Source organism: Puma concolor, chromosome C1, assembly GCF_028749965.1.
Source record: "Puma concolor isolate L17-30 chromosome C1, mPumCon1.1.hap2, whole genome shotgun sequence".
In the NCBI taxonomy this organism is placed as follows: Eukaryota; Metazoa; Chordata; class Mammalia; order Carnivora; family Felidae; genus Puma; species Puma concolor.
Window position 1 is genome coordinate 83,110,721 of NC_141674.1, and position 18,736 is coordinate 83,129,456.

Here is an 18,736-nt window from a genome sequence, read left to right on the forward strand (position 1 = left end):
AAATGAGTTGTGTGAAACATTTGGTTTCAGCACTTTTTGGATTTCAGAATTGCTAATGAGGGACTGTGGACTTACATTGTGGTTATCTTCATTTCATAGTTTTAGAAAGAGTTTGAAAGAGCTTAATTAACTTGTCCAAGTTGCCTACCTAGCTAAGTAACAAAACATCATGTAAACCTATCAGTCTCACTCTGGACTCTGCTAGTAACCTCTGCCCTGTGGGTGGCAAACATTCACTTCACTTTTACTGAGTTGCCTAGGTTTTCACCAGGGAGAAGAAGGCATTAAGATAAGTGAGAATAAATAACCGGATACTCTGCTGCCGAGACCCTTCCTTTCTGATGTCCCTGTGAATAGTCTCTGCCTCCTTATCCTCACAGATTTCCTCATTGTTGATCGTCTGCGCGGACTGGGAATGTTATGTCTTTGTTGGCAAAGTATCTCTATCCTCACAATTCTTCTTGCTTCCTTACATGTCTTTGGCCTACCTGCTGCACTAATTCCCTGCCCCCGTCTCCTCATCAAGGTACTTTCCACCACCAGCCACTCAGAGCTCAGTGTACCGCTTCTCTGGATTTCGTCATCTATTTCACTTCTCTTCCAGCTCAAAATCATTTATTGCTGGCTTTCTCCATCAACAGCAGCTTGCATTGCACTCACTACTAACCTCTCCATCTCTAAGGATATTCTGTTGCTATTCTCTACTTTATTAGTTTTGGCAATGTGGATCCTTAGGTCCCTCCATCAGAATCACAACATCACAATGCAGGTTCCTTCCTGGACCCACTTCTGACTGACTGAATCAGCATCTCTGGGAGCAGGGCCAGAGAATGTACATTTTTCCTAAGTATGCCCCATGGTTTTTAAGCCCCAGCAGCTTGAGATCAACTGCTCTGTGGTGCAGCAGAGCCAGTGGCTGCTCTTTGTATGGGGTTTGTTCTCACGTTTGCAGGTACAGATTTATACAAGTGGCACCATAAGACCAGAGCAAACTATAAATGCCTGACTTTTTGCCTTTCCAAAGCCACCAGAAGAAACATTGCTTGGGAAGTTTAATAAATTAATAAGTGAGGTATGCAAAGGGAGAGTATATTAAATATACTAATTACTTAAAAGATAACATGGCTAATTTGGCCAAATCCTTGTAGCTAACGTCTCATTTTCTCTCCATCTTCAAACACTGTATTGTAATTGGTTTCTTCTAAATTTCTACTCTAATTTATTCTAGCCTGACCTCCGAGTGAAAGATTAAGTAGAGTAACAATTGTACTTTCCAAACAAATCTTTCCTGTAAGAAGTCAGCTCTTTCTAACAGGCCCTTCTCAAAAGGGTCTACATCATCTCTGGTTGTCCCTGTAACATGAAAACACTATAAGGAGCAGCATGCTATTCTTCAGCTAGTAAGAGAGCAATATGAGTTGTTTTCAAAGACACACACACACACACACACACACACACACACACACACACACCAGAAACACAAAAAGGAACAATTAGGAAGCCACCTGTACCTTGGATCTAGCGCACTTTGATGCACTGTTAGGGACGTTACAGGACCATCACCTATTGTTTTAGTCATGTCAGCCCACATAGGGGAATCCAGGAGCAAAGATCTATTGCCAGACCAACTGCTAGTTCTTCAACTTAGAGGTGAGAAATGAATCACTAATATAATCACACAAGCAAAATCTATGTGAAAAAAATCTTATTTTAAATGATAATGCTGAAAATTATACTAACGATTTTGATGAAGGCTGGGCTTACCAAAATAAAGTCGGAATCTAGTTTCAAACTGTCAGAAAATCAATTTCCACTTATGTCATTGACACAAGTGTCTCCATCATTATTCATCTTTTATTTGAATATGTAAGTTTTGAAATGAGTGTGGAAGTCCCTTAAAGACAAAACGGCCCGGTGCGATATAATTGCTAACATTTCAACTCACATAGCGACCATTCAAATTTGAGACAATGCTTTTATAAATGGTCATAAACTATCAAAATTATCATGTCAGAGCCAATTTGTTTGAGATATTTACATTGAATGAGTGTAAAGTTATTTGTGAAAAAAAAAAAGGTTTTTCGCTATGAACAACCTTCAGACGTTGATGGTCATTGATAAAGCAAGAACATTCACTGTCTAAATACTGCAGACTCAGTTTATGATAATATGATTAGCTACATTAATAATGATGCTTAGGCACAGTCTTGCTAATTACAATATTATAAATATTAATGTCACCCACCCTTTTTTCTGTTTGATTGCCACTCATGAAGTCATTCATCACGATATTTTCCAGGAATCTACACTGTAAGATTTTATTTCTTTCTCCCTTTTTTTTTTCATCACTGGACTTGTAATCATGCACATTATTTTTCAAGAAGTCCTTATTTTTAGCTACCTTGGAGGACAGTGATATTTTCTATTAAAACTAGCCAAATGTAAGTCAGTTATATGTTTCTCTTATTCTTTCAGAGCCCCTAACCCTGCCACCCAAGGCAGAGTACCCAGGGTTTTTGTTTTCCATTCTTTTTCATGTGACCTGTTTCAAGTTAAGATTCATTTGAATTATTAAATGCTTCCTTAAAGAATCTTTTTATACTTGCCTTTCTTTTTTTTTAAAGTTAATTATTGATGTAGTGACAAGCTGAAAAGACTAAGAATTATAATTTTTTCCTCCCCTCATTCAGACATTCAAGAAATGTCTTCTGACAATGATTGTCTATTTAGAATAATACAAAGGAAATACAAAGGCAAAATGCTGAATGTTGTTTTAGAAAAAATTTGCTAAAATCACTGTATTATACAAAATGTAAATGTAGTATATATTTCTCTGAAAATAACAGTTAGTGAGAAAGTTGGGACATAACCTTTTGAGCCCAGGTTTAACCACATAGCAGAAGCAGTTACAAAAGATACTGATTAGATTTTAATTTTAAAAACTTCATCATATTATTCAGGGCTCCAGTGATTTGATTGTCTTGAAAATAGAAAGGTAATGTTATAATTTCCAGAGCTTGTTAAAGAATAAAGAAATCTCCAGTTTCCCACTGCAAAGAATGCCAGTCATCACCACAGTAAGCAAGAATTTGGAGGCACTTTACACTACAAACTTCAATCTTTTCCCTTTACATGACCTTGTGTTATGTTGGTTTTATAAAAATGTAACTCACGGACCTGTCATATAGCTGTAATCAAGCCTCCTTCAGAATGATTCTACTACAGAAATTACATCCAAAAGGCACTGTGTTTCCTGTTCCTGAGACAGTGGGAAAGAAAACAAGACCTGAAATAGAAAGTGACTGAGGTAGAGTTCTTAAGGACAACAGGAAAAGTTGAGCACATACCTTTCCCATGAGTTCAGCAATACGCGGAACCGGTTTCCCTTTCTGATGACTCATGGTAGCCGGACTCTGCCCGTCCCAGTCTTGCACTTCTTCAATGCTTTTCAGATAAAGCAGGGCTTTGAGGCCAGTGCAGTAGTCTTGGATAACAGTGAAGTCCTGATTCTGAATGGCACTGCATACCTGGAAAAGATGAAGCAATCAACCCAATGTCAAACCAAGAGCTAATTCTCCACATGGACTCACTTTTCATTTATTCAAGAAAACTTATTTATGTTCTAGGCACTGTTCCAAGCATGGCATGTCAATCATTGCGTGGGGATGGGAGTGCTGGGTGGGAGGGGCACCCCTCCCTGTGAAGGGGCAGAAGGAAGCTTTCAGGACAACGAATACTTTCATAGACTTGATGTGGTGATGGCCTCACAGGCGTATATGTATTTCAAAACTTAACCAGATTGTACCCTTTAAATATGTGCAGTTTACTGTATGTCAGGCAAACCTCAGTACAGCTGTTAAAAATTACATCCAGTTGGTTGGATTTACAAGGAATCAAATTTAGTACAGCATAAGAAATGACACTTTAACTCTCTCATTTTCCCTTCATTGATTCAGATGTACTGCCTGGAGGTAGTTCTCATGTCCAGAGGTGGTCATGCTGAGGTTGGAGTGCTGTTCATCAGTTAACTCAACCACCATTGAGCCCTGTCTACCTCTTCAGCCTTATCTACTGTGGTTCTTTTTGCTCACTATGTTCCAATCACCCAGGTCTTTGCTCTTTTCTTCACATTTGCCACATTCTTTCTTTGCCTTAAGACTTTTTCATAAGATCTGGCAGCCTAGAAAATCCTTCCCTTCTATCCATGGCTGAGTACTGGCCCCTTTTTATCTCATGGTAAATATTACTTCTTCAAGAAGGCTCCAAGAATTCAGAATAGGTTAAGGCCTTCTTTTACTAATATGCTTTTTACTCATAACTATTGCATTTGATTTACAGCTCACTTCCCATACTGAAGTTTCAGGCAGGAAGAACCTGTTGATCTTGGTGACCATATTTATCCCCAGTGTTTGTCACTTATTCTGCTCTCGATAAATATATGTCTTTGGGATGTCTGGGTGGCTCAGTTGGTTGAGCATCCTACTTTGGCTCAGGTCGTGATCTCACTGTTAGTGGGTTTGAGCCCTGCATCGGGATCTCTGCTGTCAGCGAGGAGCCTGCTTCGGATACTCTGTTTCTCTGTTCCTCCCCTGCTCATTCTCTCTCTCTCTCTCTCTCTCTCTGTCTCTCTCTTTCTGACAAAAATAAACATTAGCAAAATAGATGTCGAATGTATGGATAATTTGGAAGAGATATTTTGAGCGGCCATATGTCAGACGATAAAGAAAAAAATTCTAGAGTAAAGGAAGGTTGGTTCTGAGAATTTAGGATCCTTCCAATAAAAATAAACCTGAAAGTCTGTATTGGGATTTGAGTTACAGCTTGAATTTAATGGATTTAGGTAAACATTTCTAGGTTAATTATTACCAAAGACACCTCAAAAAGCAGAAACAAAAATCTTTCATTTCCTATTCTTAAGTGCTGTATGTTACTACAATGTACAGAAGAGAATTGAATAACCACTAAACACAAAGAATATTTTCCATGAAGCCCATTACATTACGTTAAAAAAAACCTGTTTCTCAGGAAGAACAATTTAAGCATTAATTAGGCCTCTTGTAACTTTCTTAGAGTTGATTTTTTTGAGAACAATTATAAAAAACATCATTATAATTTCCTCCACAGAATTTTTCTAAACTGTAAGTCAACTGATGCCTTACTTTACCCTCTTTGTTCACTGTGAGATTCCTTTTTTTTTTTATAGTATATGCTTATGGGTATAATTTTACTCTAGTCTTAAAGTAGTTCACCATATGACCATAAGAAATCAGATTTTCAAAAGAACATCATGTCATGTTCTTTACGTGATGTTCATGATAGTTATAAATACCTGCAGCTAAAAGGAATCTAGATACTTTGTAACATATGAATAGTAAAGCTGTATCTCATTTATCCCTGATTTGTCCAGTGAGAAGATGTAAAAGTCACTAATTTTCTTAATCCACAAAAATGGCACCATTTGTGTATGATAGATTTAGCCCCGCGGCACTGGAGTGATCAAGAGCAGACTTGGTGTATTGTATTGTATTGTAATTATTATTATTATTATTTTTTTTAATTTTTTTTTTCAGCGTTTATTTATTTTTGGGACAGAGAGAGACAGAGCATGAACGGGGGAGGGGCAGAGAGAGAGGGAGACACAGAATCGGAAACAGGCTCCAGGCTCTGAGCCATCAGCCCAGAGCCTGACGCGGGGCTCAAACTCATGGACCGCGAGATCGTGACCTGGCTGAAGTCGGACGCTTAACCGACTGCGCCACCCAGGCGCCCCTGTAATTATTTTTTTAATTGATGTAAATTACATAGAGTTGGTGTATTTTAACTATGGAAGAACATGGTGGGCCCTATGGCTAGGAAGACTACCTCTTTCCCACCTTCTCCTACGCTCCTATTCTGTACGCTAGTGTGTCACATAGTGGGGAGCTATCTGAGTGTGTGAAGGGAACATAAAACCTCAAGAGGGAGGTGAGACTACAAGATAGCGACGGAACGTGGCTGGAATGGTCTGCTATGCTGGAAACACCGGAAGGCACCACGAAACATGGGTGTTTGAGGGGATCGCTTCAGATGTGTTTCATCATAAGGCAAACACGTCACACTACGTATATACCTTCCAAAAATGAGTAATTTAATTTCTACTTTCCGATAAGATGAAACTTATTAATTTTCCTGATGGGAATGTCTGATCATAGGAACTTTGTACATGATATTTTCTCTTAAACTTTTAATATACATATAAATTATCTGAGGATCTTATTAAAATTCATATTCTGTTTGTAGGTTTGGAATGAGACCCAAGATCCTGCATTTGTGACAAGCTCCCAAGTGGTGTTAACGCTGCTGGGCCACACTTAGAATAACAAGACTTTAAGCTCTGGTAGGGATGAATCTCAACCTGAAATGCTATCTGCAAAGTGAATTTCTTACAGATAAACAAATTTCTTGATTTTTACTATTATATTATAGCCACATTTTCATAGCCCTTTAAAGAAGCACTACTTACAATAATAAGTCACATCTGAAGAAACAAGTAATTTGCTGATTAAATAGTAATAAGACCCAAAATAAATCTTAGGACGCAAGCACACCATTGGGAACAGGTTTGGCGGTGGGATTTGATGCTTAGAAAACGGGTTTGCTCAGAAAGGTGCCTTGTTCCTGCCTAACCTTTACACTCCACTGAGGGTTTTATCTCTCAGAGGTAAATGGTTCCTTTTATAACACCAAACATGTAGCTGCTATTCCTAAATGGGTGTGTTTTATATGACATCTCTTTGTTTGTTTAACAGCTCTGATTAGGACTCTTAATAGGTGTTAACATGTTTGCTTAGTATAATTTGTAAGTTCTTTATGGTGAAGGCTGGTTTATCTTTATTCGCAGCAGGACATCAGGTGCCATTATAAGCATCATTGCCACTATTAATTATTTCCATAAGCATGAATATCCCTATAGCGAGCTGTTTTAAATAGGGGCCCCTGGATTCTCAGCAGGATCAGCCCTGTGCAAGGGCTGAGTCGGTGGCAGCTCTCTGTGCAGCAGGATTTGAGGAGTGTCATAAAGTTCCTACTGCCCTCGAACAGTCTCCTCCAGGGGTCTGACACAGTGCCCTCAATTTTTGCTTTAGGTGCAGGCACATTTAGTCAAAGCCTATCTATGCAAAGTGAGTGTACAAATACCTGCAAGTAAACAGAGGTGTGCAGAGTGCTATTCTTGTCTCATTATTGCTCATTAAGTGAGATTAAGCACATTAATTGTAAATTACCTATTTATGGTTATTTACATCTTAAAAATCTCCTTTACATACATTATTTCTTTCAATACTCAAAATAAACCTAAAAGTTAGGCAGGAGACAGGGTAATGTTTTTACATTAAAAATGGAAAGAACCTGGGAAGCCTGGGTGGCTCAGTCAGTTGAGCATCTGACTTCAGCTCAGGTCATGATCTTGAGGTTTGTGGGTTCGAGCCCCACGTCGGGCTCTGTGATGAAAGATCAGAGCCTGGAGCCTGCTTCAGCTTCTGTCTCCTTCTCTCTCTGCCCCTACCCTGCTAGCACTCTCTCTCTCTCTCTCTCAAAAGTAAATAAACATTAATGATAATAATAATAATAATAATATAAATAAAGATGGAAAGAACTTGAATTTGAGAAACTATTTCTTAAAGTCAAATCTGGTGGTTTTATGCCATATCGAATGGTACAGCCTCGAGGCTAAGAGCAGGCACATAGAAGTCCAGAAGAATCAGATTGAAACTACATCATAGCTGTGTAAGTATGAGCAACTTTCTTCACTTCAAAATGGAGATTAAATACTTAATACATAGGAAACTAAAAGGCAACATATTTAAGTCTTAAAATAGTGGCTAGTACTTAGTAAGTTAGATTGGCACCAAAAATAAATTTCATAATATGAATAAATCATTAGAGCATGAATTAGGCAAGACATAACTTTTTAAATCTAATACTTTTTTGGCCTAATGCAGTAAAAGAAGGTCGAGGACATTATTTTTATTTACATTAAGTAGTGATCTCGAAAAAAGCATTTGGCCTTGTTGCCAAAAGATATGTCTGAGACCCAGCTCTGTATTTCAGCAGCTGTGTGACTGGGGTTAGTCATTTAGCATGTTGAGTCCTCTCCCACTTCCCGATGTGAAAAAAGAAAAAAAAAAAAAAGGATCATATATCTAATTTATTGTTGTGAGGATTAGATTACATCATGTAGGTGGCAGTGCTGTGGAAATTACAACGCCCAGGACAGAATGGTACTAAACCTCATTGCTATTATCAGATAATTTAAAGTTGAAAGTGCCTATGAGGTCAAAATGGAAAGTTTTGCCTGTAAAGAAAGAGTCAACTTCCTTGAAACGTAAAAGACAATTTACTAGGAAGCTAGCAAATAGAATCCAAATGGTATTAAAAGTACTAATCCCAGGTAAATAATTTGGCAGAGAAGAGTTCCACAGAATCAGAACACCGTGGGCTGGCACATGTTTTTGTGTAATAGAGCAGCAATCTTTCAAATGATATTTCAGAATGTGACAGTTACTAAACAGGGATCTTAAACTACCAGACACAATGCACATAAACCCACAATCATAATTATCCCTTTTCACTTCATGTCACATAGGGGGACAAACTCCACTCCAGGTCTTAGAAATGTGCGCCACCGGGCTGTATGCAAGTAAAACATATGTTTATACTTGAATCCAAAGTAGTCTTAAAGTTGCTGTAAATTATTTAGTAAAAGGAATACTGGAGGGTACCTACATTTAAGTAAACAGTGGAAATTCTTCTGCAATGCTTATCAGATTCCAAAAAACACTAATAACAGAATCTTAGATAGCTGGAAGAAGTTCAAGAGTATTCCTATGAACACAGTCCAGAGATAAAGCACTGAATAAGGAAGACTATCCATGGACTTCTTAAAGATTTTCCAGGAAAAGGAAAAAAAAAAAATCCTATGATCTCCCCTTAGTAATTTATTTTGATAAAGTGTTAAACTGTTTAAAACAGCATAAAACACCTGCAATATTTTACATGGTGCTTTGCAGTTTTCAACGCACATTATCAAAAAGTCAGAAATATTGATACAGTCATTTACAGTTTTCAAAGCATGCCAACAGATAAAGGAAAAGGGAATTCAGAAAATTTTCAGACCAGCCTCCTTCTGTCACAAGATTAGGAGTCCAGAATGGCTAAATGACCTATCTGTGTCTGTGGTCACCTAGCTAGCTGGAGGCAGTACTCGTCTCCCCAGCTGGCCTGATGCTCTCTCCAGTATAGCACTGCCTTTCCAGTACCTTTTCCCTTGGTCTGTACACCAATTCTGACAGTAAGATGGAGAAAGTGCCATCAAGTTCTTAAGTGAGGAAATCGAAACTAAACATTGAATGCTCTGCCCCAACTCAAAAGATTAGTAGGTGGCAGAGCCAATGGTCAGATTAAGATATTCTGACCTCTGCTCTTATTCCTGGAAACTTCAAAAATTTGAGAAGTCTCATGTAATTAAATAAGCACATATTTGTAATTCTCATAAGAAGAAGTACATTGTTGTAAAATGATTTCAAGTTTATAATTGAACGAATAATGTCAGAAATCCACAGATTTTTTTAAATGTAGGATCTTAATAATTGGATAACCACTTGAAAGTTTATGACTAAAACTGGAGAACAGACCTCTGCTGTTGTTGGATGGAGATGCAGTTTCCACATCCACTGATTAAAAGTATCAGATTTTCTAAAGGCATGGAATCAGTAATTCTTCATTGAGTTCTGCCCAGTACTTATCAACAGATATATAAAACTACATTATACTTTTGAAACTGGTGTACAAACACCGCATATTGTTAAGGTAATAATTCAGAATAACAATATCTCCGTATGAGTTTTTGGTACTACATAAACATGGCCCTGCTTACTAGAATTCATGAATAAAACACCAAAATTATCATTTTATAAGGCTATAGGGGAAAGACGGCCCCTGGAGATACATAGTACATAAGGGGCTAGACGGGTATATATTTGTATATCCACATAAAACCACAAATCTTCGTTGTTCTATCGTATTAGTTTCCATTTGTTAAAGCTGTACAACATCAAAGTTGTGATGTCCCTATATATTGTATTTAGCAGTAATGTAACGGACTACGTGAAGAAATCAAAGTGAGAGTTTCTAAGTAGTTTCCTGGCAATTGAGACAGCAGGCTCTTTCATCTGCTCTGTAACTGTGGCAGTGCATTGATTTAAACTCCTTCTGAGATCTCAAATGCTTTCATACTCTTAGGTTTCTCAAGCAGCTTTTTTTTTCCCCCTCAAAGTGATAAAATTCTAGCATTCAGCAAAATACCATCTTGTTTCCCCCAAAAGGAGTGGGTTTATTTCAGGTTTGCTACTAACCTGTACAGGATCATGAAGTAAAATAGCTGTCCAAATGCCATGCTATCATGAAATCTATCTTTCAGTTCAAGTTTTCTGTGTTCTGACCACAGCAAATTGGGTTGGGGGGGGAAAAGAACAACAGATAGCCCCACAGATGTTGTTTTTTAAAGGTTCAGGTAAAAAAAAAACAAACCAAAAAGCCAAAACAAAAACAAAAACTCAGGGCATAAGCACTTTTGCTTATTAATTACATTTTCAAAGTTGTTCTTTAATTGCTTCTCATTGATAAATGTTACAGGTACAGAAATCATTCAGCTTGTTTTGTGTATCATATCTTTCATTGTTATTCACTTATCCTCTTATCTAGCCTTTTAAATTATTTAGTCTCTGACAAATTCTAAGTACATAAATAAATACCCACCCCTTGTCCCCAGTCAGGAAGGAATTTTAAGGAGTTTGAAAGGCTATTTCTTTAAATGTCCACCTGTGGTCATCCTCTATCTGATTAATTTCTTAACCCAAATTCAGCTGAAGACCGGCTGAAAGAGAATAAAGTATTTCCAAGGTATTTTACACTGGGATCCAGACCACATTTTGCCAACTGGAATATGGAATATAAGTATCAATTCTCCAAGTATTTTCTCAAAGGTGGCATGGATGATGGGCCACCCACTTGACTGTTATTCAGAACAGCACTGGGGGACCATCTTCTCTATTCACTTTGCTCATGATACAACTTGACTGAGGAGGGCGTGGGTTGATTAGTCAAAGGGATGTGATGTGCCCTGCAGGCGAGATCACCTCTGTCCCTTTCCTTGTATCTGTCCTTTACAAAGTCAGCTTCAACTGGATTCCGATCTCAATGATGACCTGAACCAAGGACTAATAATGAAAAAAGAACCACACAGAGACACAGCCCCTCTATCTGCCTTTTATGAGAGGTTAGAGATAAAATGGGTGAGTCTGGCACAACATGTAGGGCCAAAGAGTGGGGACCGCTGTCCTGCCTCTTCAAAGATGTCACTGTTGATGGCCCTGCTTCCCCACAGACACAAACAGAAGTCTGAAAAGACTGCGACAGTACATGGAGTCCTCTGCACACCAGGCTCGCCTATACAGCCCATTCTTTGGGTAGGGACTGTGGCTACAGTTTGAGGAAGCATGGCCACTTTGCCTCAGAGGCAGAAGGATTTTCTACTAAAACAAACTCTCCCCACCCTAGGCTAATGCTGTGGTGCGATATCAGTTACCACAGTAATTTTCAATTATTCTGCAGTGACACAGGTGGTATACAGGTTCGCAGGTAGCCTCGTGCAAACTCAGCACCTCCCATGATAAAAGTGGGGCAAGAGAAGGAAACTGAATATCCAAACAATGGCTGTCAGATGACTCACATCCATAATTTTCGGCATTCTCTCTTTTTCAGCAGTGTCAACACAGCTGGGAGAATTTGACTTACAATACCATTTACTAAAATACCACAGGGGGTTTGGATGTGGTATTTGGGTCGTAATGCCTAGAGAGGAAAGGTCTACTGAGCAAATTCACCCAGGGAAATTTTTCTGGGCTTTGAAGATAGATAAAGGTATGTGGTTACTCAACAACAGAGCCAGACATTCAATATTCCAAGAAAAGCGGACTGTGTGAAATGAGAAGAATGTTGTTCAACAAGAAAACAGCACCTCAAATAACACTGTCCACCTCTTAACTCAAAGCACTCACAGTTCAGGAGTTGATGCTTTGACTCATCTATTATTGATAAAAACACAAATTTGTGAGAGTAGTGGGTGGCTATTAACAGTGAGTCAACAATCTTGACTAAGTTGCCAATATACTCTGGGACACAAAAGTTAGACAAAGTTCAGTTGACTAAGAGTGGATAATCTATTTAAGAGTTAAATGCTACAGAAAAAGCAACAACAACAACAAACCCAAAACAAACTTAGCAGTGTTCAAGTTAATATACTGAAAGCACAGTGCATACACTGGATAACTGGAGAAGCAAAGCCAAAAAGTTAGTATTTTTAAAAATTCTTTTAATGTTTATTTATTTATTTATTTTGAGAGAGAGAGAGAGAGAGAGAGAGAGAGAGAGAGAGAGTGAGCATGAGTGGGGGAGGAGCAGTGAGAGGGAGAACGAGATTCCCAAGGCTCTTCGCTGTCAGCACAGAGCCTGATGCAGAGCTCAGTCTCAGAACCGTGAGATCATGACCTGAGCCGAGATCAAGAGCTGGACACTTAACCTACTAAGCCCCTGGGCACCCCTAAAAGGTATGTAGTTTTTAAAAGGGGCTTTAAAAATATATGTTAAACGCTTGTTCTTAATTTCTTTACCATACAGGTAGAAAATAGGCTTACAAAATTTGTGATTTTGTGGAAAACCTGGGGAAGTAAATTATATGCTAGGTTTTGTTTTTTGGCTTTTTGTGTTTTGTTTGTTTGGTTTGCTTTTTAATTAATGAAAACCAAGAACCTAAAAATAAAATGCCTGGCTTTTACGCTCCAAAGATAGATTGCTGGAAAATGGTTAGAGATGAATGAATGCAATGATCAAAGAAGCAGTTTTATTTGCATTTCTCACTAGAAGGGTAAATATTTTATGATTTGTGAATGTGACAATTAACCTGAAGAAAGATTACAAAGACCAGTAAAAATTCTAGGCTCAGGGTTTTAGGAGGATACTTAGAAGTGACCCATATAATTTATCATCCAGACACTTGAGAGTACACAGGGAAACTAATAATGAAAATATCAGGACAATCAGCATAAACTAAAACTGTCCTGAACAAATCTAGATCTATGATTCCCTTACTTATTGGAAGGTTTTCCCCATCTTCAGATTGGAGGGAGATTTTCATTTATCCTCATGGAACACATTCTAAAATGCTCTATCACGTTTTGTTTGGTTTACCATTCAGGTCCTTCAGGTACTTACCCCGGCCTCAGAACATTAACATCGGGTTGAAGTCATAGGGCTTTTATTGCTTACATGGGGATTTGGAATTTCAGAGACCTAACCTGATCCAGAGAACCCCAGTTTTAAGGGTCCCTCTTGACCTCCAAGGATCTTTTGGCATAAGAAAAACTCAAGAAGGACAGGAAGGGTAAAGGGCAGACCAAAATCTGAATCCTGTAAGCTGGATAGAAACACCCTTAAGGGTGGCAAGTTTTTATGTACTTCACATAGTTTAAAACGTCTGTTTTTTTTTTGTGTTTTTTTTTTTGTAACTGCCATTTCTTTATGCTTTGCCCAAATTCCTCTAGGTTTACTGCACTTTGACTGAAATTCACTTAGTGGTGATTACTTTCCAAGCACTATGCTAAATACGTTCAATGTAGCATCACATTTAAACCTCACAATAACACCACAAAGTATTACTATTTTATTCAATTAGCAGATGGGTAGACAGAGGGTCAGAGATTAAGGACTTTGACTACAATCATACAACTAATGAAGAGCAGAGCAAGGGTTCAAGTGCTGGATCGATATGTCCCAGAACCCTCTCTCATAACAACTGTGCAATCTTGTTTTTCTTTTGTAACCACTACAAAGGCACCTGCTTCTCAGATGAAAACAGGAATAAATATATTTACATACATATGTATATATATAATATATAATATATACACATATCACATGATACACATACACATATACACATACACACATGTGTCTGTCTGTCTGTATCTATCCATCCATCCAAAATAAAATCATTGTGAGGAATATATCAAATAAAAAGATATGTATGTATCTAGGACAATATCTAAAATACATGTAAGTATGAATTACAATTTAAAGATTTTTTTTTAGTGTTTATTCATTTTTGAGAGACAGAGAGAGACAGAGCATGAGTGGGGTAGGGGCAGAGAGAGAGGGAGACACAGAATCCAAAGCAGGCTCCAGGCTCTGAGCTGCCAGCACAGAGCCTGATGCGGGGCTCAAACCCACAGACCATGAGATCATGACCTGAGCTGAAGTCGGATGCTTAACTCCCTAAGCCACCCAGGTGCCCCTTGAGTCCATCTTCTCTGTGAAAATTCATTAGCCCACATGAACAAGTTTCTCACCAAGGGACAGAACTCCAGAGCCTCCTCTAACCAGATCCCAGCCCATCTGGCATGCATGTCCAAGAGAGTAGTCACTAAACACATGCAAGTATTTAAAGGGCACCTAGGCACCCCTGTACAAATTACAACCTAGATCACATTCTCCAGCTTTCAGAGACACAGTAAAAGGGCAGAGACTATATCTGTTTTGTTCATCACAGCACACTCAGTGTTTAGTGCATAAATATCTGTGCCTGCCATATGATTTGTTCAATAAATGAGTAAATGAATGAATGAAGCAAGTTGATGATATCATATTAAGACCCATCCAATGACAAGCAAAATTCTCTTCAATTTCCTGTCAATAACATATTTTTATCTCCCTCTACTTATACAAATTTATCATAATTCAGAAGTCACACCAACCCACAGAGTGGTGTTTAAAGTCTGTGCCACTCATTATACCATTAAACATTATTATCTTTGCGTTATTACTTAGTTATTCTTTGGGTATACCCAGGTCTTTCCAGGATGCAAAGAAGCAGCTCTACTTTAGCGCTCTTTCTGATACTCAGAGTACTATTTATTACAGCTAAACTTCATAGAGCTTACATATGGATTACTACTTATCTGGTATTCCCAGTCTGGATAACCGAATCCTGACAGCAGCTACCATTTGATTCTTTCTCTTCCAGTAGTTCCCTTTAATAACAACTGAAGGAATATGTAATTCAGAATTCCACAAAGACATGTGTTTAACAAAGACTGAACTCACAGTACCGTGTCCAATATATGCAGTGTTCTAAACTACTAATTTTCGCACATATGCGTACATATATTGAAGTATTCATTTGTAGCAGTCTAGATTCTAGCTCCCCTGAAGGACTGATAAATTAGAGCCAGGAGAAGCTAAGGGAAAGGTCTCTATTCTGTTTTGTGTCTGGATTTTCTCATCTAATTGTTTAGTTTCTGCATCACATACCCAGGTCAGTGCAGTTGTCTCCTTGGATCAGGCCTGATATTTTCATTTTATTTATTTATTTTTTTAATGTTTATTTATTATTGAGAGGCAGAGAGAGACAGAGCATGAGCAGGGGAGGGGCAGAAAGAGGGGGGAGACACAGAATCCAAAGCAGGCTCCAGGCTCTGAGCTGTCAGCACAGAGCCTGATGTGGGGCTTGAACTCACGAACCGTGAGATCATGATGTGAACCAAAGTCAGATGTTTAACCGACCGAGCCACCCAGGCGCCCGCTAATATTTTCATTTTAAATAATTCTTTCTCTATCTTTAATTATTTCAAATTTGTAATTTAAATTTAAAGTTCAGAACTTCATCAACTTACCCTAAATAGTTCAAGGTAAATAATCAAATTTGCTACTGAACAGAGTCATGCAAATACTGGCACTTAAAATAATTTGCTCTCCTCTAATACATGTCCTGCAAAATTTCTGCCTCTTCCTTTCCAGAAAGGCCTTCTCCCTCTATTTGCTGGAGATGTGTAGCCAGAAGTATTTAATAGATCACTCTGGATTTTGATCATAAGAAAGCAATTTTAAGACATCATCTCTTCAAAAAAGTCTTTCTCTATTACTCAAAAATTACCCACTCACTCATTTATTCTCTCATTCCGCAGACACTAATTTATAAACTAGTCCCTTGGTTTCTTTTCAAATTCTATTATCAAACAAAACTTCTGAATGCGGCAGCCTCGGGTTATGCTGTTCATTTTTATCTGTCAGAATAAACCTTCCTTGAAAAGCTGTTGTGAGGACCAAATGAGATAAGAATTATGAAGTGCTATTTACCAGGAAGTAAGTCTTCCTCAGTCCATATGTGACACAGTGGGTCTCATTCAGAGGTAAAAATAAGTATTCAAGTTCTTAATTGTATGTCTTACTGTGAAACTAGTGCCTTTTGAGTTTTCTTCCCATATTAACCAATTTCTCAGATAAGTTACTATGTTGAGGCCCTGGACTAAAACTATCACGTCTATGTTGTCAACAACTGCCTTATCACATACAGAGGAACACACAAGATAGAATGTTAAGACCAAAACATGACTGAATATCACCTGTCATACTTTGACAGCATAAACTGAAATCTGACTACCACCCCCTCCCCACAAATCAATATACTATAGGTTCTAAATCAATTATTGAATATGAATTAGAATATGAATATGAATGCAAGAAAAGAACAAGGTAAATGCACGTAAGTGTATTTTATATGTTTTATATTTCAGTCTTGTCTATAAAATGTCACACTGTAAATTAAACTATTGCTTGTATTCTGAGATTGTTATAGGGAACATTACCTAATATTACAATGCTTTAAAAATGCCATGAACTGATTGTGTTTATTAATTCTGCAATACTCATATTTATTTTGTGTATTTGAGAGACATCAGGCCCTATGAATATGCAACATTATACCTAATTTAGTTCTGTAAGACCAGGCATGCACAATGCATGCTGTATTTGGCCATACTGAATTCCCAAGTGATTAAGTTGATTTTTTTTAGCTTGCATCATTGTTTTCAGGCCCAATGATGAATCATAGAACTTTTCTCTCACCTCATATACATTACTGCATCTGGTGTCATTAGGACTGAGTTAATATCCAGAATGTAGTGATTGATTTAGGGAGACGATAATGAGATTATGGCTCATGCCCTTAAAGCATGACAACTGAAATCCTATCATTTTCCACATGAGGAAATATGCTAAATATTATAATATCTGATGTGTCTATCACCGTAGGATTAAGCCAGCTATCTGAAACAGAGGTTTCATATTTTGATCCTTAGACATATTATTTTCTTTTGTCTTACAAACACAGCATAAATTTTTTGAGGATAGTGAAGGTTTATATTTGCATGCCCAAATTTTTAATTCCAAGAAGTTCTTAGGTCCTCTTGGTTCAGATCTGTCAGCTTAAATAAAAGAAGCCAACAGCAATCATTGTCTTTCTTTCCTCTGATTTTGTGGGTGGGATCAGTGAACAGGGTAAGGAGGTGTTTAACTAGAAATATGTATATTTCAAGCCAAAAGAATCTGGTTTGTATTTTCAGAGACCCATAGGTCATAAAAACATAGAATGTGTGGGAAATCTGACCATAGCAGAGAAGCAATATTTCCTGGTATGTGAAGATGAGTTAGGGAAATGGATAAATATGTTTTTAAGGACTAACAAATTTAGGATTTTTTTTCCTTTGGAGGGATATGTTTTCTAGACTTTTTATTTACTTTATTTAAAAATATACATTTGATGTAAATTGTATTTCTTGTAATCTTTTCCTTTAACACTCATGATCCTCTTAAGCTTGGCTTTAGGAATATATATCTGAGAATGATAAGAGATAAATGAAACTGGTCTCTGAAATATTCAATACCCAGATGCTTACTGCTTATTTCTAAATATTCACTGATCTACACATCAACCCAGTCATTCATCTCTCAGCATCCATCCACAAGCACGTATCCACGTATCTACTTTGTGCCCGATTCCTCTAATCACCGTGAGGCATTCATAAGAAGCAGAAAGGAATGTGTATCCTAGCTGGGGGAGAAGACATGCACTCATTTATCAGTATTAGGTTATATATGCATTTGAAGGCTTGGTACATCTCTGGAAAATCAGAAAAAAAGGAGAGGCAACTGTCCATCTGACATCTCCACTGGTGTCTCCTGGGCATCCTGACTATGGCCAGAACAGCATTCTTGATTTTCCCACTCCCTGCAACCTACTTTTCCAATAGTCCAAAAGCTAAAAATCATTCTCCATTCCTTTATTTTCTGGCTCACAAAATTATAATCTCTCAGCAAGCCTTATTGCACTACTTCAAATATATATTGTGAATCTGTCCATTCTCTCCACATTCATTGCTTTTTGTTATTCAAATCCATCCATTAATTACCCCCAAATTAATTATCTATACAATAGCTAGAATGATTATTTTAAAATATGAATTAGATCATATCTTACCGCTGCTTAAAACCAACAATGTCTTACCTTGCTTCGAAATAATAGGGACACCTGCTTTAAAGCACTGTATGATCTGGTCCCTGCTCACCTCTCTTATTCATGCCCACTATGCTGTAGCCACAATGGCCTTTTCTGAGCAGGCAAAGAAAAAAAAAAGAAAAAAAAATCTTGCCATTTATGTTTTCATTTTTACATTTGGGGTTTTTCCCTGTCTACCTGTAATGCTCTTCTCCATATTTTCACATGTTTGGGTAAATCTTATTGTGTTCTCTTCTTTAAGTATCACCTCTCTAAAGGACCTCCCCACTCAGACCATCCAGGCTCCCAGGC

The 18,736-nt window shown here is 37.8% G+C and overlaps 1 protein-coding gene across 2 annotated transcripts in view; it reads right to left on the minus strand.

Annotated features, from left to right (window-relative positions):
- DPYD (dihydropyrimidine dehydrogenase) overlaps window positions 1-18,736 on the minus strand; it is an 878,551-nt gene that overhangs the window by 123,298 nt on the left and 736,517 nt on the right. For both annotated transcript variants that reach the window (XM_086717643.1, XM_025935274.2), the window contains one exon: window positions 3,348-3,527. In XM_086717643.1, coding sequence (XP_086573769.1) covers window positions 3,348-3,527 — 180 coding nt within the window. The remainder of the gene's footprint in view (window positions 1-3,347; window positions 3,528-18,736) is intronic.